Here is a 26,959-nt window from a genome sequence, read left to right as displayed (position 1 = left end):
CCCATCAGCCCCCATGAGACCCCTAGGACCCCTCCTCAGCCCCCCAAGACCCCCCATGACCCCCTATGAGACCCCTAGGACCCCCCTAGGACCCCCATCAGCCCCCCAAGACCCCCCCAAGACCCCCCATGACCCCCTAAGACCCCCCCCAGCCCCCCAAAGACAGGCGGAGGCGCAGCTAGAAACGCCGGCGGCCCCTTTATTGCCCCCCCCCGGCCCAGCGGGGCTGCCGCGGGGAGGGGGGGTGTCGGGACGGGACGGGGTGGGGGGGAAAGAGACGGTTTCGGGGCGGAGGAGGAGGGGGGCGGCGGTTGGGGGGGGTCAGCGGCGGCCGCCCCGGTCGCGCAGCGGGGTGCTGCGGCTGCGGCTGCGGCTGCGGCGCTTGGCGTCGCGGCGGTCGCGCTCGCCGCGCGGCGGGTGGTGGTGGCGGTGGTGGTGGTGGTGGCGGTGGTGGTGGTGGCGGTGGTGGTGGTGGCGGGCCGGCGGGGGCTCGCGGGCCGCCGGGGGCTCGCGGGGCCGCGGGGGCTCGCGGGCCGCCGGGGGCTCGCGGGGGCCGGCGGCGCGGGGCTCGGCCGAGCCGCCGCCGGGGGTGGCGGTGCCGGCGGTGGTAGCGGCGGTGGCGGTGACGGTTGCGGTGGTGGCGGCGGTGGTGGTGGCGGAGGGCCGGTCGCGGCGCGCCTTGTCGCGGCCTCGCTGCCGCTGCTCCTCTTCCTCCTGCTCCTTGCGGCGCCGCTCGCGCTCCCGGGCCCGGGCCGCCCGCTCCGCCTGCTTCGAACTGCCGGCGGCCCCCCCCCCCCCCGTCAGCCCCCCCGGCGCCGGGGGGGCAACCGGGGTGGGGGGGACGTGGGGGGACATGGGGGAGGTGGGGACGTTGGGGGACATGGGGTCAACTGGGGGGGGGTGGATGTGGGGAGGTGGGGGACGTGGGGGGACGTGGGGACAACTGGGGTGCGGAGGATGTGGGGGGCTGTGGGGGGACGTGGGGGCAACCGGGGTGGGGGGGGCCGTGGGGGGACGTGGGGGATGTGGGGACGTGGGGGGACATGGGGTCAAATGGGGGGGGGAATGTGGGGGGATGTGGGGGGATGTGGGGGGACGTGGGGACGTGGGGGGACGTGGGGACAACGGGGGTGGGGGGGACGTGGGGGGATGTGGCGACAACGGGGGTGGGGGGGATGTGGGGGGACGTGGAGGATGTGGGGAGGTGGGGGGATGTGGGGGCAACCGGGGTGGGGGGGACATGGGAGGATGTGGGGGGCCGTGGGGGGACATGGGGGGATGTGGGGGGATGTGGAGGGAGGATGTGGGGGGTTGTGGGGGGCCGTGGGGGGCCGTGGGGGGATGTGGGGGGATGTGGAGGGAGGATGTGGGGGGCTGTGTGGGGCCGTGGGGGGATGTGGGGGGCTGTGGGGGGATGTGGGGGCCGTGGGGGGCCGTGGGGGGATGTGGGGGGATGTGGAGGGAGGATGTGGGGGGCTGTGGGGGGATGTGGGGGCCGTGGGGGGCCGTGGGGGGATGTGGGGGGATGTGGAGGGAGGATGTGGGGGGCTGTGGGGGGATGTGGGGGCCGTGGGGGGCTGTGGGGGGATGTGGAGGGATGTGGGGGGAGGATGTGGGGGGCCGTGGGGGGCCGTGGGGGGATGTGGGGGGCCGTGGGGGGCCGTGGGGGGATGTGGAGGGAGGATGTGGGGGGCCGTGGGGGGCCGTGGGGGGATGTGGGGGGCCGTGGGGGGATGTGGAGGGAGGATGTGGGGGGCTGTGGGGGGCCGTGGGGGGATGTGGGGGGATGTGGAGAGAGGATGTGGGGGGCCGTGGGGGGACATGGGGGGCCGTGGGGGGCCGTGGGGGGATGTGGGGGGAGGATGTGGGGGGCTGTGGGGGGCCGTGGGGGGATGTGGAGGGAGGATGTGGGGGGCTGTGGGAGGCTGTGGGGGGCCGTGGGGGGATGTGGAGGGAGGATGTGGGGGGATGTGGGAGGCTGTGGGGGGCCGTGGGGGGATGTGGGGGGATGTGGGGGGATGTGGAGGGAGGCTGTGGGGGGCCGTGGGGGGCCGTGGGGGGATGTGGGGGGAGGATGTGGGGGGCCGTGGGGGGATGTGGAGGGATGTGGGGGGAGGATGTGGGGGGCCGTGGGGGGAGGATGTGGGGGGCCGTGGGGGGATGTGGAGGGAGGATGTGGGGGGCCGTGGGGGGCCGTGGGGGCCGCGGTGCCGTGGGGGGGGCCGTGGGGACGCGGGGGGGGTGGGGGGAGGAAGCCCCGCCCCCGGGGCGGCGCGGCCCCGCCCACCTGGGTGTCGGTCAGCGGCAGCCAGTAGATGCAGGGCGCCGCCTTGGTCTTGCGGAACAGGTCGTCCAGCAGCTTGGCCGGCGGCTCCTCGGGGGGCTTCTCTGGGGGCGGGGCCGGGGGCGGGGCCGGGGGCGGGGTCAGGCCGCCCGGACACGCCCCCCACCCCCCGCCCTCACCCCTCCCCGGCGGCCCTCCGCCTCGGCCCCGCCCCCTGGCGGCGCGGCCCCGCCCCCGCTCCGCCGTAGCCCCGCCCCCTCCGCAGCGTTCTATCCCGGCCCCGCCCCCCCGGCAGCGTTCCATCCCGGCCCCCCCCCCGGCAGCGTTCTATCCCGGCCCCGCCCCCTCCCGCTGTAACCCCGCCCCCTCCGACAGCGTTCCATCCCGGCCCCACCCCTCCCACTGTAACCCCGCCCCCCGACCACGTTCTACCCCGAGCCCCGCCCCCTCCGCCGTAGCCCCACCCCTCCCGCCGCAGCCCCGCCCCCTCAGCCGGGTTCTATCCCGGCCCCGCCCCCCTCTCCTGCGGCCCCGCCCCTTATGCTATAGCCCCGCCCACTGCCTGCAATCCATCCGCCCCCAGCAGCGCTCTGTCCCGGCCCCGCCCCCTCCCGCCGTGGCCCCGCCCCCTCCCCGCCGTGGCCCCGCCCACCTTTCTTGTCAGGGCCGGCGCTCGCGGGAGCGGGGCCGGTCCTTGTCGGGGGGCGGTGGCGGGGGGCGGGGCTCGCGGGGGGCGGCGCCGGGGGGCCGGCGGGGGGGCGGGGCCGGCGGGGCCGGGGGCGGGGGCCGGGGGCGGGGCCGGGGGAGGGGGAGCGGGAGCGGGGCGGCCCCTTGTCGCGGTCCCACTCGCGCTCGGCCCGCGTCCGCTCCCGCCGCTCCATCTCCCCGCTCCCGCTCCGCCCACTGGGCGCGCTCCCGCCTCCCGGCCCCCCCCGCGCCCCGCCCCCCGCGGCCCCGCCTCCTCGGCCGGCCCCTCCCCCCGCTCCGGGCCCAGGCCCCGGTGGAAGTCCAGCTGCCGCGCCGGGGGGGGGGGGGGGGGGGAGAGCGCCGTCACGGGCCCGACCCACGGCCGGACCCACGGCTCGACCCACGGCCGGACCCGTAGCCCCCCGGCCTGCCCCACAGCCCCCCGGCCTGCCCCACGGCCCCCCAACCTGCCCCATGGCCTGCCCCACAGCCCTCCCGGCCTGCCCCACGGCGCCCCATAGCCCCCCGGCCTGCCCTACAGCCTGCCCCACGGCCCCCCAACCTGCCCCATGGCCTGCCCCACAGCCTCCCGGCCTGCCCCACGGCGCCCCACAGCCTCCCGGCCTGCCCCACAGCCTGCCCCATAGCCCCCCGGCCTGCCCCATAGCCCCCCGGCCTGCCCCACGGCACCCATAGCCCCCCGGCCTGCCCCACAGCCTCCCGGCATGCCCCCCGGCCTGCCCCATAGCCCCCCGGCCTGCCTCATAGCACCCCATAGCCCCCCGGCCTGCCCCACAGCCTGCCCCATAGCCCCCTGGCCGGCCCCACAGCCCCCCGGCCTGCCCCACAGCCTTCTGGCCTGCCCCATAGCGCCCCATAGCCTCCCAGCCTGCCCCACGGCACCCCATAGCCCCCCGGCCTGCCCCACAGCCTGCCCCACAGCCTCCCGGCCTGCCCCACGGCGCCCCACAGCCTCCCGGCCTGCCCCACAGCCTGCCCCATAGCCCCCCGGCCTGCCCCACGGCACCCCATAGCCCCCCGGCCTGCCCCACAGCCTCCCGGCATGCCCCACAGCCTGCCCCATAGCCCCCGGCCTGCCCCATAGCACCCCATAGCCCCCCGGCCTGCCCCACAGCCTGCCCCCATAGCCCCCTGGCCGGCCCCACAGCCCCCCGGCCTGCCCCACAGCCTTCCGGCCTGCCCCATAGCGCCCCATAGCCTCCCAGCCTGCCCCACGGCACCCCATAGCCCCCTGGCCTGCCCCACAGCCTGCCCCATAGCCCCCCGGCCTGCCCCATACCCCCCTGGCCTGCCCCATAGCACCCCATAGCCTCCCCGCCTGCCCCATGGCCTGCCCCACAGACTCTCCGCATGCCCCACGGCACCCCATAGCGTCCCAACCTGCCCCATGGCCTTCCCCATAGCCCCCTGGCCTGCCCCATACCCCCCTGGCTTGCCCCATAGCACCCCATAGCCTCCCCGCCTGCCCCATGGCCTGCCCCACAGCCTCCCAGCCTGCCCCACAGCACCCCATAGCCTCCCCACCTGCTCCACGGCCTGCCCCACAGACTCCCAGCATGCCCCACAGCACCCCATAGCCTCCCAGCCTGCCCCCCGGCCTGCCCCACAGCCCCCCGGCCTGCCCCATAGCCCCCAGCCTGCCCCATAGCACTCCACAGCCTCCCAGCCTGCCCCACAGCCTGCCCCATAGCCCCCCGGCCTGCCCCACAGACTCCCGGCCTGCCCCACAGCACCCCATAGCCTCCCCGCCTGCCCCATGGCCTGCCCCACAGACTCCCAGCATGCCCCACAGCACCCCATACCCCCCCGGCCTGCCCCATGGCACCCCATAGCCTCCCCGCCTGCTCCCCTGGCCTGCCCCACAGCCTCCCAGCATGCCCCACGGCACCCCATAGGTCCCCGGCCTGCCCCATACCCCCCTGGCCTGCCCCACAGCACCCCACAGCCCCCCGGCCTGCCCCCCGGCCTGCCCCACAGCCTCCCAGCATGCCCCACAGCCTCCCAGCATGCCCCACGGCACCCCATAGGCCCCCGGCCTGCCCCATACCCCCCTGGCCTGCCCCACAGCACCCCACAGCCCCCCGGCCTGCCCCACGGCCTGCCCCACAGCCCCCCGGCCTGCCCCACAGCCTCCCAGCATGCCCCACGGCACCCCATAGGCCCCCGGCCTGCCCCATACCCCCCTGGCCTGCCCCACAGCACCCCACAGCCTCCCCGCCTGCCCCACAGCCTCCCAGCATGCCCCACAGCACCCCATAGCATCCCAACCTGCTCCCCCCGCCTGCCCCACAGCCTCCCGGCCTGCCCCATACCCCCCTGGCCTGCCCCCCGGCCTGCCCCACAGCACCCCACAGCCCCCCGGCCTGCCCCCCGGCCTGCCCCACAGCCCCCCAGCCTGCCCCACAGCCCCCCGGCCTGCCCCCTGGCGCCCCACAGCCTCCCAGCATGCCCCACGGCACCCCATAGGCCCCCGGCCTGCCCCATACCCCCCCGGCCTGCCCCACAGCACCCCACAGGCCCCCGGCCTGCCCCCCGGCGCCCCACAGCCTCCCCGCCTGCCCCGCGGTCTCCTGGCCCGCCCCAGGGCACCCGACGCCCTCCCAGCCCGCCCCCCGGCGCCCCATAGCCTCCCGCCCCCATCCACCCCCCGGCCCCGCCCCTTCCGCCGCCCGGCCCCGCCCCCGGCCCCGCCCCCGCCCCGCCACCTCCTCCTGCTGGGCGAAGTCGGCCGCCAGCACCTTGGGGTTGGACTGGGGCCACTTGACGCCGTGCAGCGCCGCCCGCGTGGCCGCCGCCTCCTCCACCGACGCGTACTGGGGGGCGCGGGGGGCGCGGCTGACCCACGGCCGACCCACGGCCGCCCCACGGCGTCCCCCCGGCGTCCCCACGGCACCCCCCCGCCGCCCCACGGCCGCCCACCGCCGCCCGCGTGGCCGCCGCCTCCTCCACCGACGCGTACTGGGGGGCGCGGGGGGCGCGGCTGACCCACGGCCGACCCACGGCCGCCCCACGGCGTCCCCCCGGCGCCCCACGGCACCCCCCCGCCGCCCCACGGCCGCCCCACGCCGCCCGCGTGGCCGCCGCCTCCTCCACCGACGCGTACTGGGGGGCGCGGGGGGCGCGGCTGACCCACGGCCGACCCACGGCCGCCCCACGGCGTCCCCCCGGCGCCCCCCCGCCGCCCCACGGCCGCCCCACGCCGCCCGCGTGGCCGCCGCCTCCTCCACCGACGGCGTACTGGGGGGCGCGGGGGGCGCGGCTGACCCCACGGCCGACCCACGGCCGCCCCACGGCGTCCCCCCGGCGTCCCCCCGCCGCCCCCACGGCCGCCCCACGCCGCCCGCGTGGCCGCCGCCTCCTCCACCGACGCGTACTGGGGGCGCGGGGGGCGCGGCTGACCCACGGCCGCCCCACGGCGCCCCACGGCGTCCCCCCGCCGCCCCACGCCGCCCCACGCCGCCCGCGTGGCCGCCGCCTCCTCCACCGACGCGTACTGGGGGCGCGGGGGGCGCGGCTGACCCACGGCCGACCCACGGCGCCCCACGGCGTCCCCACGGCGCCCCCCCGCCGCCCCACGGCCGCCCCACGCCGCCCGCGTGGCCGCCGCCTCCTCCACCGACGCGTACTGGGGGGCGCGGGGGGCGCGGCTGACCCACGGCCGACCCACGGCGCCCCCCCGCCGCCCCACGGCGTCCCCCCGGCGTCCCCCCGCCGCCCCACGGCCGCCCCACGCCGCCCGCGTGGCCGCCGCCTCCTCCACCGACGCGTACTGGGGGGCGCGGGGGGCGCAGCTGACCCACGGCCGCCCCACGGCGTCCCCCCGCCGCCCCACGGCGTCCCCACGGCGCCCCCCCGCCGCCCCACGCCGCCCGCGTGGCCGCCGCCTCCTCCACCGACGCGTACTGGGGGGCGCGGGGGGCGCGGCTGACCCACGGCCGCCCCACGGCCGCCCCCCCCAGCCCCACGGCGCCCCCCACGCCGTGGGGCAGGACTCACCGTGACGTAGCAGTGCGGCTCCATCTTGTCCGTCGCGATCTCATGCCCCCCCCAGCCCCACGGCGTGTCCCCCCCAGCCCCACGGCGCGTCCCCCAGCCCCACGGCGCCCCCCCCAGCCCCACGGCACCCCCCCGGGCCACGCCGTGGGGCAGGACTCACCGTGACGTAGCAGTGCGGCTCCATCTTGTCCGTCCTGATCTCGTGCCCCCCCCCAGCCCCACGGCGCGTCCCCCAGCCCCACGGCGCCCCCCACGCCGTGGGGCAGGACTCACCGTGACGTAGCAGTGCGGCTCCATCTTGTCCGTCCCGATCTCGTGCCCCCCCCAGCCCCACGGCGCCCCCCGGGCCACGCCGTGGGGCAGGACTCACCGTGACGTAGCAGTGCGGCTCCATCTTGTCCGTCCCGATCTCGTGCCCCCCCCCAGCCCCACGGCGCGTCCCCCAGCCCCACGGCGTCCCCCAGCCCCCCGGCGCCCCCCCCAGCCCCACGGCGCCCCCCGGGCCGTGGGGCAGGACTCACCGTGACGTAGCAGTGCGACTCCATCTTGTCCGTCCCGATCTTGTGCCCCCCCCCAGCCCCACGGCGCATCCCCCAGCCCCACGGCGCCCCCCAGCCCCATGGCACCCCCCCACCGCCCCACAGCGCCCCCCACGCCGTGGGGCAGGACTCACCGTGACGTAGCAGTGCGGCTCCATCTTGTCCGTCCCGATCTCGTGCCCCCCCCAGCCCCATGGCGCGTCCCCCAGCCCCACGGCGCCCCCCAGCCCCCCGGCGTCCCCCCCAGCCCCACGGCGTCCCCCACGCCATGGGGCAGGACTCACCGTGACGTAGCAGTGCGACTTGATCTTGTCCATCCCGATCGTGTGCCCCCCCCCCCCAGCCCCACGGCGCGTCCCCCAGCCCCCCGGCGCCCCCCCCAGCCCCACGGCGCCCCCCACGCCGTGGGGCAGGACTCACCGTGACGTAGCAGTGCGGCTCCATCTTGTCCGTCCCGATCTCGTGCCCCCCCCAGCCCCACGGCGCGTCCCCCAGCCCCCCGGCGCCCCCCAGCCCCCCGGCGCCCCCCCCAGCCCCACGGCGCGTCCCCCAGCCCCACGGCGCCCCCCCCAGCCCCACGGCGCCCCCCACGCCATGGGGCAGGACTCACCGTGACGTAGCAGCGCGGCTCCATCTTGCCCGTCCCGATCTCGTGCCCCCCCCCAGCCCCACGGCGCGTCCCCCAGCCCCACGGCTCCCCCCAGCCCCCCGGCGCCCCCCCCAGCCCCACGGCGCCCCCCGGGCCGTGGGGCAGGACTCACCGTGACGTAGCAGTGCGACTCCATCTTGTCCGTCCCGATCTTGTGCCCCCCCCCAGCCCCACGGCGCATCCCCCAGCCCCACGGCGCCCCCCAGCCCCCTGGCGCCCCCCCAGCCCCACGGCGCCCCCCACGCCGTGGGGCAGGACTCACCGTGACGTAGCAGTGCGACTTGATCTTGTCGATCCAGAAGCCGTCGTCCAGGAGGCGCCCGGTGCGGCCCAGCAGCTCCTTCAGCTGCCCCAGCGTGAACGGCCGCACCTGCCCCCCCGCACACGCCTCGTCACGCCTCGTCACGCCTCGTCACGCCTCGACACGCCTCGCCACGCCTCGCCACGCCCGGGCGGGACGCGGCGCCCCGTCACACGCGTGGGGGGGGGGGACACGTGGGGTGTCGTGTGGGGGGGGGCACGTGGGGTCACACACGTGTGGGGGGACGTGTGGGGTGTCACGCGTGTGGGGGGACACGTGGGGTCACACGCGTGTGGGGGGACGTGTGGGGTGTCACACGTGTGGGGGGACACGTGGGGTCACACGCGTGTGGGGGGACGTGTGGGGTGTCACACGTGTGGGGGGACACGTGGGGTCACACGCGTGTGGGGGGACGTGTGGGGTGTCACACGTGTGGGGGGACACGTGGGGTCACACGCGTGTGGGGGGACATGTGGGGTGTCACGCGTGTGGGGGGACACGGGTGTCACGCGTGTGGGGGGACATGTGGGGTGTCATACGTGTGGGGGGACACGGGTGTCACGCGTGTGGGGGGACGTGTGGGGTGTCATACGTGTGGGGGGACACGGGTGTCACGCGTGTGGGGAGGACACGTGGGGTGTCACGCGTGTGGGGGGACATGTGGGGTGTCACATGTGGGGAGACATGTGGGGTGGCGCACGCGTGTGGGGGGACACGTGGGGTGTCACACGTGTGGGGGGACACGTGGGGTGTCGCACATGTGTGGGGGGACACGTGGGGTGTCACACGTGTGGGGGGACATGTGGGGTGTCGTGTGGGGGGACACGTGGGGTGTCACACGTGTGGGGGGACATGTGGGGTGTCATGTGTGGGGGGACATGTGGGGTGTCGTGTGGGGGGACACGTGGGGTGTCACACGTGTGGGGGGACACGTGGGGTGTCGCACATGTGTGGGGGGACACGTGGGGTGTCACACGTGTGGGGGGACATGTGGGGTGTCGTGTGGGGGGACACGTGGGGTGTCACACGTGTGGGGGGACACGTGGGGTGTCGCACATGTGTGGGGGGACACGTGGGGTGTCACACGTGTGGGGGGACACGTGGGGTGTCGCACATGTGTGGGGGGACACGTGGGGTGTCACACGTGTGGGGGGACATGTGGGGTGTCGTGTGGGGGGACACGTGGGGTGTCACACGTGTGGGGGGACATGTGGGGTGTCATGTGTGGGGGGACATGTGGGGTGTCGTGTGGGGGGACACGTGGGGTGTCACACGTGTGGGGGGACACGTGGGGTGTCACGCGTGTGGGGGGTCCCCAGCCCCACATGAGGGGGTTCTACACCCCACACATGTGTGCCCAGCCCCACACGGGGGGGGTCCCAGCCCCATGTAGGGGGTCCCAGCCCCACACGGAAGGTCCCCAGCCCCATAAGGGGGTCCCCAGCCCCCCAGGGTGGGTCCCCAGCCCCACACGGAAGGTCCCCAGCCCCATAAGGGGGTCCCCAGCCCCACAGGAGGGCCCCCAGCCCCACAGGAGGGTCCCCAGCCCCACAGGAGGGTCCCCAGCCCCACACGCCAGGGCCTCAGCCCCATGTAGGGGGTCCCAGCCCCACACGGAAGGTCCCCAGCCCCATAGGGGGGTCCCCAGCCCCCCAGGGTGGGTCCCCAGCCCCACATGGAGGGTCCCCAGCCCCATAGGGGGGGGTTTCCAGCCCCACAGAGGGCCCCCAGCTCCACATGACACGGTCTCAGCCCCATATAAGCGGTCCCCAGCCCCACAGGAGGGCCCCCAGCCCCACACGCCAGGTCCCCAGCCCCACAGGAGGGGTCCCCAGCCCCACAGGAGGGCCCCCAGCCCCACATGGAGGGTCCCCAGCTGCCCAAGGCAGGTCCCCAGCCCCACATGGAGGGTCCCCAGCCCCACAGGGGGGGTCCCCAGCCCCACAGGAGGGCCCCCAGCCCCACACGCCAGGTCCCCAGCCCCACAGGAGGGCCCCCAGCCCCACAGGAGGGCCCCCAGCCCCACACGCCAGGTCCCCAGCCCCACAGGGGGGGTCCCCAGCCCCACAGGAGGGCCCCCAGCCCCACACGCCAGGTCCCCAGCTGCCCAAGGCAGGTCCCCAGCCCCACATGGAGGGTCCCCAGCCCCACAGGGGGGGTCCCCAGCCCCACAGGAGGGCCCCCAGCCCCACACGCCAGGTCCCCAGCCCCACAGGAGGGCCCCCAGCCCCACAGGAGGGCCCCCAGCCCCACACGCCAGGTCCCCAGCCCCACAGGGGGGGTCCCCAGCCCCACAGGAGGGCCCCCAGCCCCACACGCCAGGTCCCCAGCCCCACAGGAGGGCCCCCAGCCCCACAGGCGGGTCCCCAGCCCCACAGGAGGGCCCCCAGCCCCACATGGAGGGCCCCCAGCCCCACACGCCAGGTCCCCAGCCCCATGTAGGGGCTCCCAGGCGCCCAAGGCGGGTCCCCAGCCCCACAGGAGGGCCCCCAGCCCCACAGGGGGGGTCCCCAGCCCCACAGGAGGGTCCCCAGCCCCACATGCCAGGTTCCCAGCCCCACATGGAGGGCCCCCAGCCCCACACGCCAGGTCCCCAGCCCCACAGGGGGGGTCCCCAGCCCCACAGGAGGGCCCCCAGCCCCACATGGAGGGCCCCCAGCCCCACACGCCAGGTCCCCAGCCCCACAGGAGGGCCCCCAGCCCCACATGGAGGGTCCCCAGCTGCCCAAGGCAGGTCCCCAGCCCCACATGGAGGGTCCCCAGCCCCACAGGAGGGTCCCCAGCCCCACATGGAGGGTCTCCAGCTGCCCAAGGCAGGTCCGCAGCCCCACAGGGGGGGTCCCAGCCCCACAGGAGGGCCCCCAGCCCCACAGGAAGGCCCCCAGCCCCACAGGAGGGTCCCCAGCCCCACAGGAGGGCCCCCAGCCCCGCACGCCAGGTCCCCAGCCCCATGTAGGGGCTCCCAGGCACCCAAGGCGGGTCCCCAGCCCCACAGGGGGGGTCCCCAGCCCCACAGGAGGGTCCCCAGCCCCACATGGAGGATCCCCAGCTGCCCAAGGCAGGTCCCCAGCCCCACAGGGGGGGTCCCCAGCCCCACAGGAGGGTCCCCAGCCCCAAATGGAGGGTCCCCAGCTGCCTAAGGCAGGTCCCCAGCCCCACATGGAGGGTCTCCAGCCCCACACGGAAGGTCCCCAGCCCCACAGGAGGGCCCCCAGCCCCACAGGAGGGCCCCCAGCCCCACATGGAGGGTCCCCAGCCCCACAGGAGGGTCCCCAGCTGCCCAAGGCAGGTCCCCAGCCCCACAGGAAGGCCCCCAGCCCCACAGGAGGGTCCCCAGCCCCACATGGAGGGTCCCCAGCTGCCCAAGGCGGGTCCCCAGCCCCACATGGAGGGTCTCCAGCCCCACACGGAACGTCCCCAGCCCCACAGGGGGGCCCCCAGCCCCACAGGAGGGTCCCCAGCCCCACATGGAGGGTCCCCAGCCCCACAGGAGGGTCCCCAGCTGCCCAAGGCAGGTCCCCAGCCCCACAGGAAGGCCCCCAGCCCCACAGGAGGGTCCCCAGCCCCACATGGAGGGTCCCCAGCTGCCCAAGGCAGGTCCCCAGCCCCACATGGAGGGTCCCCAGCCCCACAGAAGGGTCCCCAGCCCCACATGGAGGGTCCCCAGCCCCACAGGAGGGGTCCCCAGCCCCACAGGAGGGCCCCCAGCGCCACAGGAGGGCCCCCAGCCCCACAAGGCGGGTCCCCAGCCCCACAGGGGGGTCGCCGGCGCCCCCCGGGGAGGGGTCTCACCAGGTTGCAGACGTGGACGATGGGGCTGGGGGGGGCGCGGGGGGGCGAGGGCGCCGGGGCGGCGCGCACCGGGTCGTCGATGGTCACCGAGACGCCCAGGCGCTGCTGGCTGACGGAGCGCCGGGCCCGCGGCTCGCTCAGCGTCACTGCCGCCGGGCACAGCCGTCAGCCCCCGCCCGCGGCCCCCCCGGGACCCCCCCGGGACCCCCCCCGGGTCACCTCGCCCCCCGGGTCCCCCCCGGGACCCCCCCCGGGGTCACCTCGCCCCCCGGGACCCCCCCCCGGGTCACCTCGCCCCCCGGGACCCCCCCGGGACCCCCCCCCCGGGTCACCTCCCCCCCGGGACCCCCCCGGGACCCCCCCGGGTCACCTCGCCCCCCGGGACCCCCCCCGGGACCCCCCCGGGTCACCTCGCCCCCCGGGACCCCCCCGGGACCCCCCCCGGGGTCACCTCGCCCCCCGGGACCCCCCCCGGGACCCCCCCCCCGGGTCACCTCCCCCCGGGACCCCCCCGGGACCCCCCCGGGACCCCCCCCGGGTCACCTCGCCCCCCGGGACCCCCCCCCGGACCCCCCCGTGTCCCCCTGACACGTCCCCATGTCCCCCAGGACCCCCCCATGTCCCTCTAACATGTCCCCAAGCCCCCCCAGGTGCCCCCCGTGTCCCCCAGGACCCCCCCGTGTCCCTCTGACATGTCCCCAAGCCCCCCCAGGTGCCCCCCGTGTCCCCCAGGACCCCCCCGTGTCCCTCTAACACGTCCCCATGTCCCCCAGGACCCCCCCGTGTCCCTCTAACACATCCCCAAGCCCCCCCAGGTGCCCCCTGTGTCCCCCAGGACCCCCCCACGTCCCTCTAACATGTCCCCAAGCCCCCCCAGGTGCCCCCCGTGTCCCCCAGGACCCCCCCGTGTCCCCCTGACATGTCCCCATGTCCCCCAGGACCCCCCTATGTACCTCTAACACGTCCCCAAGCCCCCCCAGGTGCCCCCCGTGTCCCCCAGGACCCCCCCGTGTCCCTCTAACATGTCCCCATGTCCCCCAGGACCCCCCCGTGTCCCTCTGACATGTCCCCAAGCCCCCCCAGGTGCCCCCCATGTCCCCCAGGACCCCCCCGTGTCCCTCTAACACGTCCCCGTGTCCCCCAGGACCCCCCCATGTCCCTCTAACATGTCCCCAAGCCCCCCCAGGTGCCCCCCATGTCCCCCAGTGCACCCCCCCATGTCACCTCGCCCCCCCAGGTGCCCCCCATGTCCCCCCAGGACCCCCCCGTGTCCCCCAGGTGCCCCCCATGTCCCCCAGGACCCCCCCGGGTCCCCCTGACACGTCCCCGTGTCCCCCCAGGACACCCCCGTGTCCCCCAGGTGCCCCCCGTGTCCCCCAGGACCCCCCCATGTCCCTCTAACATGTCCCCAAGCCCCCCCAGGTGCCCCCCATGTCCCCCAGTGCACCCCCCCATGTCCCCAGGCCCCCCCAGGTGCCCCCCCATGTCCCCCAGGTGCCCCCCATGTCCCCCAGTGCACCCCCCATGTCCCCAGGCCCCCCCAGGTGCCCCCCCCGTCCCCCAGGTGCCCCCCATGCCCCCGAGCCCCCCCCCCCAGGTGCCCCCGGTGCCCCCTGCGTCCCCCAGTGCACCCCCCCACGCCCACGAGCCCCCCCCCACCGCGTCCCCCCCCCCCCCCAGCTCACCTTTCTTGACCTCGTGCTCGGCGGGGGGGGGCAGGGCGGCCTCAGCCAGGGCCGGCGGCGCCTCGGGCCGCTCTTCCTCGGCCTCCTTCTCCTCCTCCTCCTCCTCCTCGCCCTGCCCGTTCTCCTGGCCCTCGGCCGGCACCACCTGCGGCGGGAGGCGTGAGCCGGGCGGGGGGGGGGGGGAACGGGACGGTCGGAGGAGAGGGGGGGCCCCGGCGTCCGGGCGCTCACCTGGGTGACGGTGCGGCAGATCTTGAGGCCGCCGGGCTCGTGGGAGGGGGCGGCGGCGGGGGGGCCGGCGGGGGGGCCGGCGGGGGGCCGCTCGGCCTCGTCCTCGGAGATGTGCCCGTCGTCGGCGTGCAGGTCCACCACCGCCTCCTGCCCGCCGCCGCCGCCGCCGCCGCCCCCCGCCTTCATCTCCGGGATCAGGCTCTGCCCGAGCGGCCCCCGGGTCGGTAACGCGGGGCCCCGGAGTCCGGGCGGGGACAGCGCGGCGGGTGGGGGGGGCCCCGGTGGCCGGGCGGGGAGCGGGAGGGGGCCCTGGTGTCCGGGTGGGGAGCGGGAGGGGGCCCCGGTGTCTGGGTGCGGAGCGGGAGGGGGCCCTGGAGTCCGGGTGGGGAGTGGGAGGGGGCCCCAGAGTCCAGGTGTGGAGTGGGAGGGGGCCCTGGTGTCCGGGTGGGGAGCGGGAGGGGGCCCTGGTGTCCGGGTGTGGAGCGGGAGGGGGCCCCAGAGTCCAGGTGTGGAGTGGGAGGGGGCCCTGGTGTCCGGGTGTGGAGCGGGAGGGGGCCCCGGAGTCCGGGTGGGGAGTGGGAGGGGGCCCCGGAGTCCGGGCGGGGAGTGGGAGGGGGCCCTGGAGTCCGGTTGTGGAGTGGGAGGGGGCCCTGGTGTCCGGGTGGGGAGCGGGAGGGGGCCCCGGTGTCCGGGTGTGGAGCGGGAGGGGGCCCCGGAGTCCGGGTGGGGAGTGGGAGGGGGCCCCGGAGTCCGGGCGGGGAGTGGGAGGGGGCCCCGGAGTCCGGTTGTGGAGTGGGAGGGGGCCCTGGTGTCCGGGCGGGGAGCGGGAGGGGGCCCTGGAGTCTGGTTGTGGAGTGGGAGGGGGCCCTGGAGTCCGGGTGGGGAGTGGGAGGGGGCCCTGGAGTCCGGGCGGGGTTAGCGTGGGGGTCCCCACCGCCCGGGGGGTGCAGAGGGGTTGGTGGGGGGGTCCCCGGCGGGTGGGGGGTGTTGGGGTCGGCGGGGGGGTCCCCGGCGCTGGGATGGGTGCTGGGGTCGGCAGGGGGGTCCCCGGTGCCCGGATGGGTGCTGGGGTCAGTATGGGGGTCCCCGCCGCCCGGGGGGGTGCTGGGGTCAGTATGGGGGTCTCCACCGCCCGGGGGGTGCAGAGGGGTCGGCGGGGGGGTCCCCACCGCCCGGGGGGGTGCTGGGGTCGGCAGGGGGGTCCCCGGCGCCGGGATGGGTGCTGGGGTCGGTGGGGGGGTCCCCGGTGCCCGGATGGGTGCTGGGGTCAGTATGGGGGTCCCCGCCGCCCGGATGGGTGCTGGGGTCGGCGTGGGGGTCCCCGGTGCCCGGATGGGTGCTGGGGTCAGTATGGGGGTCCCCGGCGCCGGGATGGGTGCTGGGGTCGGCGGGGGGGTCCCCGGTGCCCGGATGGGTGCTGGGGTCAGTATGGGGGTCCCCGGCGCCGGGATGGGTGCTGGGGTCGGCGGGGGGGTCCCCGGTGCCCGGGGGGGTGCTGGGGTCGGCAGGGGGGTCCCCGGCGCTGGGATGGGTGCTGGGGTCGGCGGGGGGGTCCCCGGTGCCCGGATGGGTGCTGGGGTCAGTATGGGGGGTCCCCGGCGCCGGGATGGGTGCTGGGGTCAGTATGGGGGTCCCCGGTGCCCGGATGGGTGCTGGGGTCAGTATGGGGGTCCCCGGCGCCGGGATGGGTGCTGGGGTCGGCAGGGGGGTGCCCGGCGCCGGGATGGGTGCTGGGGTCAGTATGGGGGTCCCCGGTGGGCAGGGGGTGCTGGGGTCAGTATGGGGGTCCCCGGCGCTGGGATGGGTGCTGGGGTCAGTATGGGGGTCCCCGGCGCCGGGATGGGTGCTGGGGTCGGCGGGGGGGTCCCCGGTGCCCGGATGGGTGCTGGGGTCAGTATGGGGGTCCCCGGTGGGCAGGGGGTGCTGGGGTCAGTATGGGGGTCCCCGGCGCTGGGATGGGTGCTGGGGTCAGTATGGGGGTCCCCGGTGCCCGGATGGGTGCTGGGGTTGGCGGGGGGGTCCCCGGTGCCCGGATGGGTGCTGGGGTCAGTATGGGGGTCCCCAGTGCCCGGATGGGTGCTGGGGTCGGCAGGGGGGGTCCCCGGCGCTGGGATGGGTGCTGGGGTCAGTATGGGGGTCCCCGGCGCCGGGATGGGTGCTGGGGTCGGCGGGGGGGTCCCCGGTGCCCGGATGGGTGCTGGGGTCAGTATGGGGGTCCCCGGCGCCGGGATGGGTGCTGGGGTCGGCGTGGGGGTCCCCGGTGCCCGGATGGGTGCTGGGGTCGGCAGGGGGGTCCCCGGCGCCGGGATGGGTGCTGGGGTCGGCGGGGGGGTCCCCGGTGCCCGGATGGGTGCTGGGGTCAGTATGGGGGTCCCCGGCGCCGGGATGGGTGCTGGGGTCGGCGGGGGGGTCCCCGGTGCCCGGATGGGTGCTGGGGTCAGTATGGGGGTCCCCGGCGCCGGGATGGGTGCTGGGGTCGGTGGGGGGGTCCCCGGTGCCCGGATGGGTGCTGGGGTCAGTATGGGGGTCCCCGGCGCCGGGATGGGTGCTGGGGTCGGCGTGGGGGTCCCCGGTGCCCGGATGGGTGCTGGGGTCGGCAGGGGGGTCCCCGGCGCCGGGATGGGTGCTGGGGTCGGCGTGGGGGTCCCCGGTGCCCGGATGGGTGCTGGGGTCAGTATGGGGGTCCCCGGCGCCGGGATGGGTGCTGGGGTCGGCGGGGGGGTCCCCGGTGCCCGGATGGGTGCTGGGGTTGGCGTGGGGGTCCCCGGCGCCGGGATGGGTGCTGGGGTCGGTGGGGGGGTCCCCGGTGCCCGGATGGGTGCTGGGGTCAGTATGGGGGTCCCCGACGGGCGTGGGGGTGCTGGGGTCAGTATGGGGGTCCCCGGTGCCCGGATGGGTGCTGGGGTCAGTATGGGGGTCCCCGGCGCCGGGATGGGTGCTGGGGTCGGCGTGGGGGTCCCCGGCGCCGGGATGGGTGCTGGGGTCAGCGGGGGGGTCCCCGGTGCCCGGATGGGTGCTGGGGTCAGTATGGGGGGTCCCCGGTGCCCGGATGGGTGCTGGGGTCAGTGGGGGGGTCCCCGGCGCTGGGATGGGTGCTGGGGTCAGTATGGGGGTCCCCGGTGCCCGGATGGGTGCTGGGGTCAGTATGGGGGGTCCCCGGCGCCGGGATGGGTGCTGGGGTCGGCGTGGGGGTCCCCGGTGCCCGGATGGGTGCTGGGGTCAGTATGGGGGTCCCCGGCGCCGGGATGGGTGCTGGGGTCGGCGTGGGGGTCCCCGGTGCCCGGATGGGTGCTGGGGTCAGTATGGGGGTCCCCGGCGCCGGGATGGGTGCTGGGGTCGGCGTGGGGGTCCCCGGTGCCCGGATGGGTGCTGGGGTCAGTATGGGGGTCCCCGGCGCCCGGATGGGTGCTGGGGTCGGCGGGGGGGTCCCCGGTGCCCGGATGGGTGCTGGGGTCAGTATGGGGGTCCCCGGCGCCCGGGGGGGTGCTGGGGTCGGCGGGGGGGTCCCCGGGGGGCGGGGCGGGGGGCGGAGCCCTACCTTGAGGGACTCGGTGGTGATGCTGATGGAGGGCCGCTTCTGGGTGCAGGCGGTGCTGGCCCCCCAGCGCCGCTTCCGGCCCCCGGCCCCGCCGCCCTCCGTGTCGCTGCTGCCCGACGCCGCCCCCTTGGCTGCTGCCGGCCCGCGCCGGGGGGGGGGGGGGGGGCGGGGCTGTCAGGCCCCGCCCCCTCCGCCCACGCCCCGCCCCCAGGAAGAGCCAACACCCCCCCCTCCCCACAACTGCTCCCCTGCTGTGTCCTCCACCCCCCCGCTCAAGCCCCGCCCCCGCTCAAGCCCCGCCCCCGCTCAAGCCCCGCCCCACCCACCAACCCAGAGACCACCCCCGAGTTAAGCCCCGCCCCCACGCACCACCTTTGCCCCCTCCCCCGGTGCACAGCCCCGCCCTATTAAGCCCCGCCCCCCCCAATCGGCTGCATGCCCCGGCTCAAGCCCCGCCCCCGGCTCAAGCCCCGCCCCTCGCCCTCAAGCCACGCCCCCCAGGCATAAGGCCCCGCCCCCGGCTGCCTGACCCCGCCCACATCCCTCGAGCCCCGCCCCCAGGGATGCGACCCCGCCCCTTCCATTAAGTCCTGCCCTGAGACCCCGCCCCTTCCCTTAAGCCCCGCCCCCAGGAACCCGAACCCGCCCCTTCCCCTTAAGCCCTGCCCCCAAGAACAGACCCCGCCCCTTCCATTAAGTCCTGCCCTGGGACCCCGCCCCTTCCCCTTAAGCCCCGCCTCCAGGAACCTGACCCCGCCCCTTCCCTTAAGCCCCACCCCCGACTCAACTCCCTCCCCTCGCCCTCAAGCCCCGCCCCAGCTGCCTGACCCCGCCCCCTCCCTTAAGCCACACCCCCAGGGACCTGACCCCGCCCCTTCCCCTAAGCCCCGCCTCCAGGAACATGACCCCGCCCCTTCCCTTAAGCCCCGCACACCCAGCCCCCCGCCCCCCTTCCCCCATGCCCCAAGCCCCGCCCCCTGCCCCAAGCCCCGCCCCCCGGCCCACGCCCCGCCCCCGGGCACTCACAGACGACGGAGATCTTCCTCTTGAAGGCCTTGGGCTGGGCCGCGCTCTGGGGGGGGCGGTGGGGGGGGGAGAAGAGACACGGGGAGGGGGCACAGAGAGAGAGAGACACGCCCCCGGGGGGGCGGGGACACGGGGAGGGGGCGGGGTCAGCGCCGGGCAGGGCCCCGCCTCCTCGCGCCCCGCCCTTTCCCCCCTCCCCGCCCCGGGGGCGGCCCCTCCCTTGGCAGCCCCCTCCCCCACATATATATATATCTATTTTTACAGGGGGAGGGGGGGGTCGTTTGGCCCCACCCCCCACCCCGGGGTGTGGGGCAGACGGGTGCCCCGGGCGGGGGTCCCGGAGGTCCTTACGTCGGGGGCGGGGGGAAGGGTCCCGGAGGTCCCAGCGAGGTCCTTTGGGTGTTTTTTTTTGGGGGGGGGGGAGGGAAGGAGGATTTGGGGTGGGGGGGAGGAGGCGCACAGGGTGCCCGAGGAGACTCGGGGGTCCCGGAGGTCCTCAACGTGGTGGCGGGTGCCCCCGGGTAGGACGTGGGGGACCCGGAGGTCCTCAACGTGGTGGTGGGTGGGACCCGGAGGTCCTCAACGTGGTGGCGGGTGCCCCCGGGTAGGACGTGGGGGACCCGGAGGTCCTCAACGTGGTGGTGGGTGGGACCCGGAGGTCCTCAACTTGGTGGCGGGTGCCCCCGGGTAGGACGTGGGGGTCCTAGAGGTCCTCAATGTGGTGGTGGGGGACCTGGAGGTCCTCAATGTGGTGGCGGGTGCCCCCGGGTAGGACGTGGGGGACCCAGAGGTCCTCAACTTGGTGGTGGGTGGGACCCGGAGGTCCTCAATGTGGTGGCGGGTGCCCCCGGGTAGGACGTGGGGGACCCGGAGGTCCTCAACTTGGTGGTGGGTGGGACCCGGAGGTCCTCAATGTGGTGGCGGGTGCCCCCGGGTAGGACATGGGGGACCCGGAGGTCCTCAACTTGGTGGTGGGTGCCCCCAGGTAGGACGTGGGGGTCCTAGAGGTCCTCAATGTGGTGGTGGGTGCCCCCCAGGTAGGACATGGGAGTCCTAAAGGTCCTCAGTGTGGTGGCGGGTGCCCCCAGGTAGGACGTGGGGGACCCAGAGGTCCATGGGGTGCTGATGGGTCTCCTCAAGGAGACATGAGGGTCCTAGAGGTCCTCAGTGTGATGGTGGGTGGCCCCGGGTAGGACGTGGGGGACCCAGAAGTCCATGGGGTGCTGATGGGTCTCCTCAAGGAGACATGAGGGTCCTAGAGGTCCTCGATTTGGTGGTGGGTGCCACCGGGTAGGACGTAGGGGACCCAGAGGTCCTCAACTTGGTGGTGGGTGCCCCCAGGTAGGACGTGGGGGACCCAGAAGTCCATGGGGTGCTGATGAGTCTCCCCAAGGAGACATGAGAGTCCTAAAGGTCCTCAACTTGGTGGTGGGTGCCCCCAGGTAGGACGTGGGGGACCCAGATGTCCATGGGGTGCTGATGAGTCTCCTCAAGGAGACATGAGAGTCCTAAAGGTCCTCAACTTGGTGGTGGGTGCCCCCGGGTAGGACATGGGGGTCCTAGAGGTCCTCAATGTGGTGGTGGGTGCCCCCAAGTAGGACGTGGGGGACCCAGAGGTCCATGGGGTGCTGCTGATGGGTCTCCCCAAGGAGACATGGAGGTCCTAGAGATCCTCAATTTGGTGGTGGGTACCGCCAGGTAGGCATGGGGGTCCCAAAGATCCTTGATTTGGTCGTGGGTGCCCTCAGGTAGGACGTGGGGGACCCAGAGCTCCAAGGGGTGCTGATGGGTCTCCCCAAGGAGACACAGGGGTCCTAGAGGTCCTCGATTTGGTGGTGGGTGCCCCCGGGTAGGATGCGGGGGTCCCAGAAGTCCTTGATTTGGTGGTGGGTGCCCCTGGGTAGGACGTGGGGGTCCTGGAGCTCCTCGATTTGGCAGTGGGTGCAGCCTGGTAGGACGTGGGGGACCCCGAGGTCCTTAATTTGGTGGTGGGTGCCCACGAGGGGATGTTGGGGGGGGTCCCAGAGATCTCTTAAGTAGGTGCCAGGTGCCCCCAGGTAGGACGTGGGGGTCCCAGAGGTCCTCGATTTGGTGGTGGTGGGTGCCCCCGGGGGGACTTTGGGGATCCCAAAGGTCCATGGGGTGCTGCTGGGTGTCCTCAAGGAGACATAGGGCTCCCAGAGGTCCCTAAGCGGGTGCCAGGTGCCCCCAGGTAGGACGTGGGGGTCCCAGAAGTCCTTGATTTGCTGGCAGCTGCCCCCATAGAGGGACTTGGGAGGGTCCCAGAGGTCCTTGATTCGGTGCCGGGTGCCCCCAGGAGGATGTGGGGATCCTGGAGGTCCATGGGGTGCACAGGGTGCCGCCGGGGGGGGGACGTTGGGGTGCTGGAGGACCTTGATTCGGCGGGCAGGTGCCCCCCAAAGCAGATGTTGGGGGGGGAGTCCTGGCGGTCCCCGAGTTGGTGCCGGATGCTCCCAGGGGAACATGGGGGTCCCGGAGGTCCATGGGGTGCAGCTGGGTGTCCCCAAGGGGGGATGTGGGGGTCCCAGAGCTCCTTGGTTTGGTGGCAAGCGCCCCCAAAGAAGATGCTGGAGGCTCCCAGAGGTCCCTGCGCTGGTGCCAGGTGTCCTCAGAAGGACGCGGGGGTCCCGGAGCTCCTTGATTTGGTGGTGGGTGCCCCCAAAGCAGATGTTGGGGGGACCTAGAGGTCCCTAAGTGGGTGCTGGGTGTCCCCAATGGGGACATGGGGGTCCCAGAGGTCCATGGGGTGCAGCTGGGTGTCCCCAAGGGGAACATGGGGGTTCCAGAGGTCCTTGGTTTGGTGGCAGTTGCCCCCAAAAGAGATGTTGGGGGGTCCTGCAGATCTTTGGTCTTGGGTGCCCCCGGGGGGAGGTCGCTGGGGGTCGCAGAGGTCCCCGAGTCAGTGCCAGATGCCCTTGGGGGGACACGAGGGTCCCAGAGGTCCACGGGGCGCAGCTGGGCATCCCAGAAGGACGTTGGGGGTCTTGGAGGCGCTTGAACTGGTGCTGGGTGCCCCCAAAGAAGACGCTGTGGGTCCCAAAGGCCTCTGAGGTGGCACGGGGTGTCAGGGGGGGACACAGCGGGTCCCACAAGTCCTTGAGCCGGTGGCAGGTGACCCCAGGGGAGACGCGGGAGGTCTTGGAGGACCCTGAGCAGGGGCCTGGTGTCCCCCGAGGGAGACGTCGAGGGATCCCACAGGTCCCCGAGTCGGTGCTGGCGTCGGTCGCCCCCGATGTAAATGTGGGGGTCCCACAGGCGCTTGGGTGCCCCCGACGTGGATTTGGGGGTCCCGGAGGTGCTCACGCCGCCGTTGGGCGCCCCTTACGTGGACTTGGGGGTCCCGCAGATGCTCACGCCGCCGTTGGGTGCCCCTCATGGGGATTTCGGGGTCGTGTAGGTGCTCGTGCCGCCGGTGGGTGGCCCCATCGTGGATTTGGGGGTCCCGGAGGTGCTCGTGCCACCGTTGGGTGCCCCCAGTGAGACGTGGGGCTCCCAGAACCGCTCATGCCAGCGCTGGGTGACCCCAAAGTGCGTTTGGGGGTCCAGAGGTGCTCACGCTGCGTTTGGGTGCCCTCAAGGTAAACCTGGGAGTCTCAGAGGTCCTCGTGCCGCTGTTGGGCGCCCTCAACATAAACTCGGGGGGTCTTGGAAACGCTCACGCCGCCATTTGGTGCCCCCAGCGTGGACTTGGGGGTCCCACAGGTGCTCACGCCGCTGTTGGGTGCCCCCTGAGCAGACTCAGGCGTCCCACAGGTTCTCGCGCTGCCGTTGGGTGCCCCCCGAGTAGGTTTAGGGGTCCCGTAGGAGCTCACGGCGGCGTTGGGAGTCCCCCAAGAGACGCGGGGGTCCCGTAGGTGCTCAGGCGGTCATTGGGTGCCCCCTAAGTGACACAGGAGCCCCATAGGTCGGCACTGTGTCGGCACTGGGGGCCCCCAGCACAGATCTGGGGTCCCATAGGAGCTCACGCCGGGCTTGGGTGCCCCCTAAGTGACGCGGAGGTCCCATAAATGCTCATGCTGGCACTGGGGGCCTCCTGAGAAGATCTGGGGTTCCCATAGGAGCTCACGCTGGTCTTGGGTGCCCCCTAAGCGACACGGAGGTCCCATAAGAACTCACGCCGATCTGGGGTGCCCCCAAGGAGGTTCGGGGGTCCCACAGGAGCTCCCGCTGGCGTTGGGAGCCCCCCAAGTGACACGGGGGTCCCATACGTGCTCGTGTCGGCATTGGGTGCCCCCGAAAAGATGTGGAGGTCCCACAGGAGCTCACGGTGGCATCGGGCACCCTCTAGGTGACACGGGGGTCCCACAGGAGCTCACGCCGGTTCGGGGCACCCCCCCAAGTGACATGGGGGTCCCACAAGAGCTCACGCCGGTCCTGGGTGCCCCCCAAGCGACGTGGGAGTCCCACAAGAGTTCACGCCAGTCCTGGGTGCCCCTTGAGAAGATCTGGGGGTCCCATAGGAGCTCATGCTGGTCCTGGGTGTCCCCCACACGACACGGGGGACCCACAGGAGGTCACATCGGTTTTAGGTGCCCCCCAAACGACATAGGGGTCCCATAGGAGCTCAGTCCAGCTTTAGGTGCCCCCCAAACAACATGAGGGTCCCACAGGAGCTCATGCCGGCTTTGGGTGCCCCCCAAGTGATATGTGGGTCCCATAGGAGCTCCGTCCAGCTTTAGGTGCTCCTCAAGCGACACGGGGGTCCCGTAAGAGCTCCCGTTGGCATTGGGCACCCCCTAAGCGACACGGGGGTCCCATACGTGCTCACGCCGGTCCTGGGTGCCCCCTAAGCGACACAGGGGTCCCGTGGGAGCTCAGGCCGGTCTTGGGTGCCCCCCAAGCGACATGGGGGTCCCGTAGGAGCTCATGCCGGTCTTGGGTGCCCCCAAGTGACAGTGGGGGTCCCATAGGAGCTCGCGCCGGTCTTGGGTGCCCCCTAAGCGACATGGGGGTCCCATAGGAGCTCAGGACAGTCCTGGGTGCCCCCTAAGCGACAGAGGGGTCCCATAGGAGCTCACGCCGGTCTTGGGTGCCCCCCAAGCAACACGGGGGTCCCACAAGAGCTCACGCCGGTCCTGGGTGCCCCCCAAGCGACACGGGGGTCCCATAGGAGCTCACGCCGGTCCTGGGTGCCCCCGAGAAGATCTGGGGGTCCCATAGGAGCTCACGCCGGTCCTGGGTGCCCCCCGAGAAGATCTAGGGGTCCCATAGGAGCTCACGCCGGTCCTGGGTGCCCCCCGAGAAGATCTGGGGGGCCCGGAGGAACTCGCGGCAGTCTGGGGTGCCCCCCAAGCGACATGGGGGTCCCATAGGAGCTCCCGTTGGCATTGGGCACCCCCTAAGCGACGTGAGGGTCCCATAGGTGCTCACACCGGTCTTGGGTGCCCCCCAAGCGACACGGGGTGTGTGTGGGGGGTCCCATAGGAGCTCACGCCGGCTTCGGCTGCCCCCCCCCCGAGAAGATCTGGGGGTCCCGGAGGAACTCGCGGCTGTCCGGGGCGCCCCCCAAGCGGCGCAGGGCTGGGGGGGGGGGTGCGCGCCGCGGGTGCTCACGCGCCCCACACGCGTGGGTCCTGGCGGGAGGGTGGGCAGTGGGCGGGCTGGCGGCCGGGGCGGCCCCCGCGGGTGCGTCGCGCCGAGGAGCCGAACAAAGGAGCCCAGAGGAGAAGGTCAGCGGCGCCGTGGGGCTGGGGGGGCCCCCCGCCCCCTCCGCCCCCCGCCCTGCCCCACGGCCGGCTCCCCTCCCGCCCCGCCCGGCCCCCCGGCCCCTTCTTCTTCTTCTTCTTCCTCCTCCTCCTCCTTCTCCCTGCTGCCCGGCCCCCCCACCCGGCCCCCCGGCCTGCCCCCCCGGCCTGCCCCACACCTCGCCGCCCCCCTGCCCCCCCGGTTACCTCTGGGCGCTCGGCGTCCGGGGGGCGCTCGGGGGGCGGCCGTGGGGGGCTGGCGCCCGCTCCGGGGGGCGGCTCCATGGGCGCCGCCGCCGCCTGCTCCTCGCTGCGGGTACAGCGTCAGTGGGGCTGCCCCACGGCGAGCCGCGGGCCTCCCCTCCCCCCCCATGACACGTACAACGCCGGTGGGGGGGGGGGGGTCAGCCCCACGGCCGTGCACATCCTGCCCCCATGCGGCCAGCCCCATAGATGCCCCCACCCCACACGTTCCCCCCAACATACAGGGCTGCCAGCCCCACAGATGCCCCCAGCCCCACACGTTCTCCTGCAAACGTGGTGGTCCCAGCCCCATAGATGTCCCCAGCCCCACACATCCCCCCCACTATACAGGGCTCCCAGCCCCATAGATGCACCCAGCCCCATACATCCTCCTCTTCAGCAGGCCCCAGCCCCATAGATGCTCCCAGCCCCACAGACACCCCCCACGGCAGTTCCCAGCCCCACGGACAACCCCAGCCCCACAGACTCCCCCTGTGGCGGGTCCCAGCCCCACAGACACCCCCCAGAGCAGGTCCCAGCCCCACAGACAACCCCAGCCCCATAGACCCGCCCCCATGGCAGCTCCTAGCCCCACAGACCCCCCCCAGGCCCCCCCATAGTAGGTCCCAGCCCCATGGACACCCCCAGCCCCATAGACTCCTCCCACAGCAGGTCCCAGCCCCACAGACTCCCCCAGATCCCCCCACGGCGGGTCCCGGCCCCATAGACACCCCCAGCCCCACAGACCCCCCCCCAGAGCAGCTCCCAGCCCCACAGACTCCTCCATGGCAGCTCCCAGCCCCACAGACACCCCCAGCCCCACAGACACCCCCCACGGCGGGTCCCAACCCCACAGACAGCCCCAGATCCCCCCACGGCGGGTCCCAGCCCCACGGACAGCCCCAGATCCCCCCCCAGCAGCTCCCAGCCCCTCCCCAGCCCTATACATTTCCCCCCCCGCCCGGCCACTCCCAGCCCCACATCCCCCCTCCCCTCCTTCGCCCCACGGCGGCCCCACGCGGGGGCGAGGACCTTCCCCCCCCCCCACAACCGCCCCCATCCCGGCCCCACACGGACAAAGCCGGGGGAAAGGGGAGGGAATGAATGGCGGCGCCGTGGGGCGGGCGGCGCCGTGGGGCGGCGGCGGGGGGGGGGGTCTCACCCGTCCTTGCTCTCGGACAGCATGGTGGGCCCCGGCGTCCGGGCTGGGGGGGGGGGGCGACGGCGGGGGGGGGGCGGCCCCGCTCTATTGTAGGGGGCCGGGCAGGGGCGGCGCGGGGGAGCCGCAGGCAGGCGGGGCAGCCATCTTGCCGCTTACCCAGCAGCCCCTGGGAGCGGGGGGGGAGGGGGGGAGGGGCGAGCGCGGCAACCCCCCCCCCCCCAGCTTCCGAGGCGGGAGCGGCCGCGACCCACGGCGGGGCGGGGGGGGGGGAAGGACCCTCGGATCCCACGTGGGGGACCCCCGGACCCACATCTGCCACGTGGGGGTCTCCTGGACCCACATCTTCCCCGTGAGGGTCTCCTGGACCCACATCTCACTGGTCAGGGCACCCCCGGACCCACATCTCGCCCATGAGGGTCTCCTGGACCCACATCTCACTGGTCAGGGCACCCCAGACCCACATCTCACCCGTGAGGGTCTCCTGGACCCACATCTCATCCCTGAGAGTCTCCTGGACCCACATCTCACTGGTCAGGGCACCCCAGACCCACATCTCACCCATGAAGGTCTCCTGGACCCACATCTCACCCATGGGGAGGGACTCCAGACCCACATCTCGCCTGTGAGGGTCTCCTGGACCCACATCTCATCCCTGAGAGTCTCCTGGACCCACATCTCACTGGTCAGGGCACCCCAGACCCACATCTCGCCCGTGAGGGTCTCCTGGACCCACATCTCACTGGTCAGGGCACCCCAGACCCACATCTCGCCCGTGAGGGTCTCCTGGACCCACATCTCACCCATGGGGAGGGACTCCAGACCCACATCTTGCTTGTGAGGGTCTCCTGGACCCACATCTCATCCCTGAGAGTCTCCTAGACCCACATCTCACTGGTCAGGGCACCCCAGACCCACATCTCGCCCGTGAGGGTCTCCTGGACCCATATCTCACCCATGGGGAGGGACTCCAGACCCACATCTTGCTTGTGAAGGTCTCCTGGACCCACATCTCATCCCTGAGAGTCTCCTGGACCCACATCTCACTGGTCAGGGCACCCCAGACCCACATCTCGCCCGTGAAGGTCTCCTGGACCCACATC

The 26,959-nt window shown here is 74.7% G+C and overlaps 2 protein-coding genes across 2 annotated transcripts in view; both read right to left on the bottom strand.

Moving 5' to 3' along the window:
* Nucleotides 1–321: 321 nt before the first annotated feature.
* On the bottom strand, nucleotides 322–25,954 carry ACIN1 (apoptotic chromatin condensation inducer 1). Its single transcript, XM_068921711.1, is given in 15 exon segments — nucleotides 322–489; nucleotides 535–768; nucleotides 2,276–2,388; nucleotides 2,937–3,168; nucleotides 3,170–3,191; nucleotides 3,193–3,296; nucleotides 5,698–5,805; nucleotides 8,439–8,546; nucleotides 12,270–12,415; nucleotides 13,955–14,099; nucleotides 14,186–14,386; nucleotides 17,724–17,857; nucleotides 18,750–18,795; nucleotides 24,662–24,764; nucleotides 25,860–25,954. Coding segments are annotated over 15 exon segments (1,887 nt in total). The 5' UTR covers nucleotides 25,883–25,954.
* Nucleotides 25,955–26,232: 278 nt separating this feature from the next.
* Nucleotides 26,233–26,959, bottom strand: part of SLC7A8 (solute carrier family 7 member 8) — a 10,444-nt gene continuing 9,717 nt past the window's right edge. The window contains exons 11-12 of the mRNA XM_068921709.1: nucleotides 26,473–26,704; nucleotides 26,233–26,386 (exon numbers count right to left, since the gene is read on the bottom strand). Coding sequence (XP_068777810.1) covers nucleotides 26,233–26,386; nucleotides 26,473–26,704 — 386 coding nt within the window. The remainder of the gene's footprint in view (nucleotides 26,387–26,472; nucleotides 26,705–26,959) is intronic.

The sequence above is a fragment of the Struthio camelus genome, chromosome 29 (assembly GCF_040807025.1).
Source record: "Struthio camelus isolate bStrCam1 chromosome 29, bStrCam1.hap1, whole genome shotgun sequence".
In the NCBI taxonomy this organism is placed as follows: Eukaryota; Metazoa; Chordata; class Aves; order Struthioniformes; family Struthionidae; genus Struthio; species Struthio camelus.
This window is presented reverse-complemented; position numbering and strand designations above follow the sequence as displayed.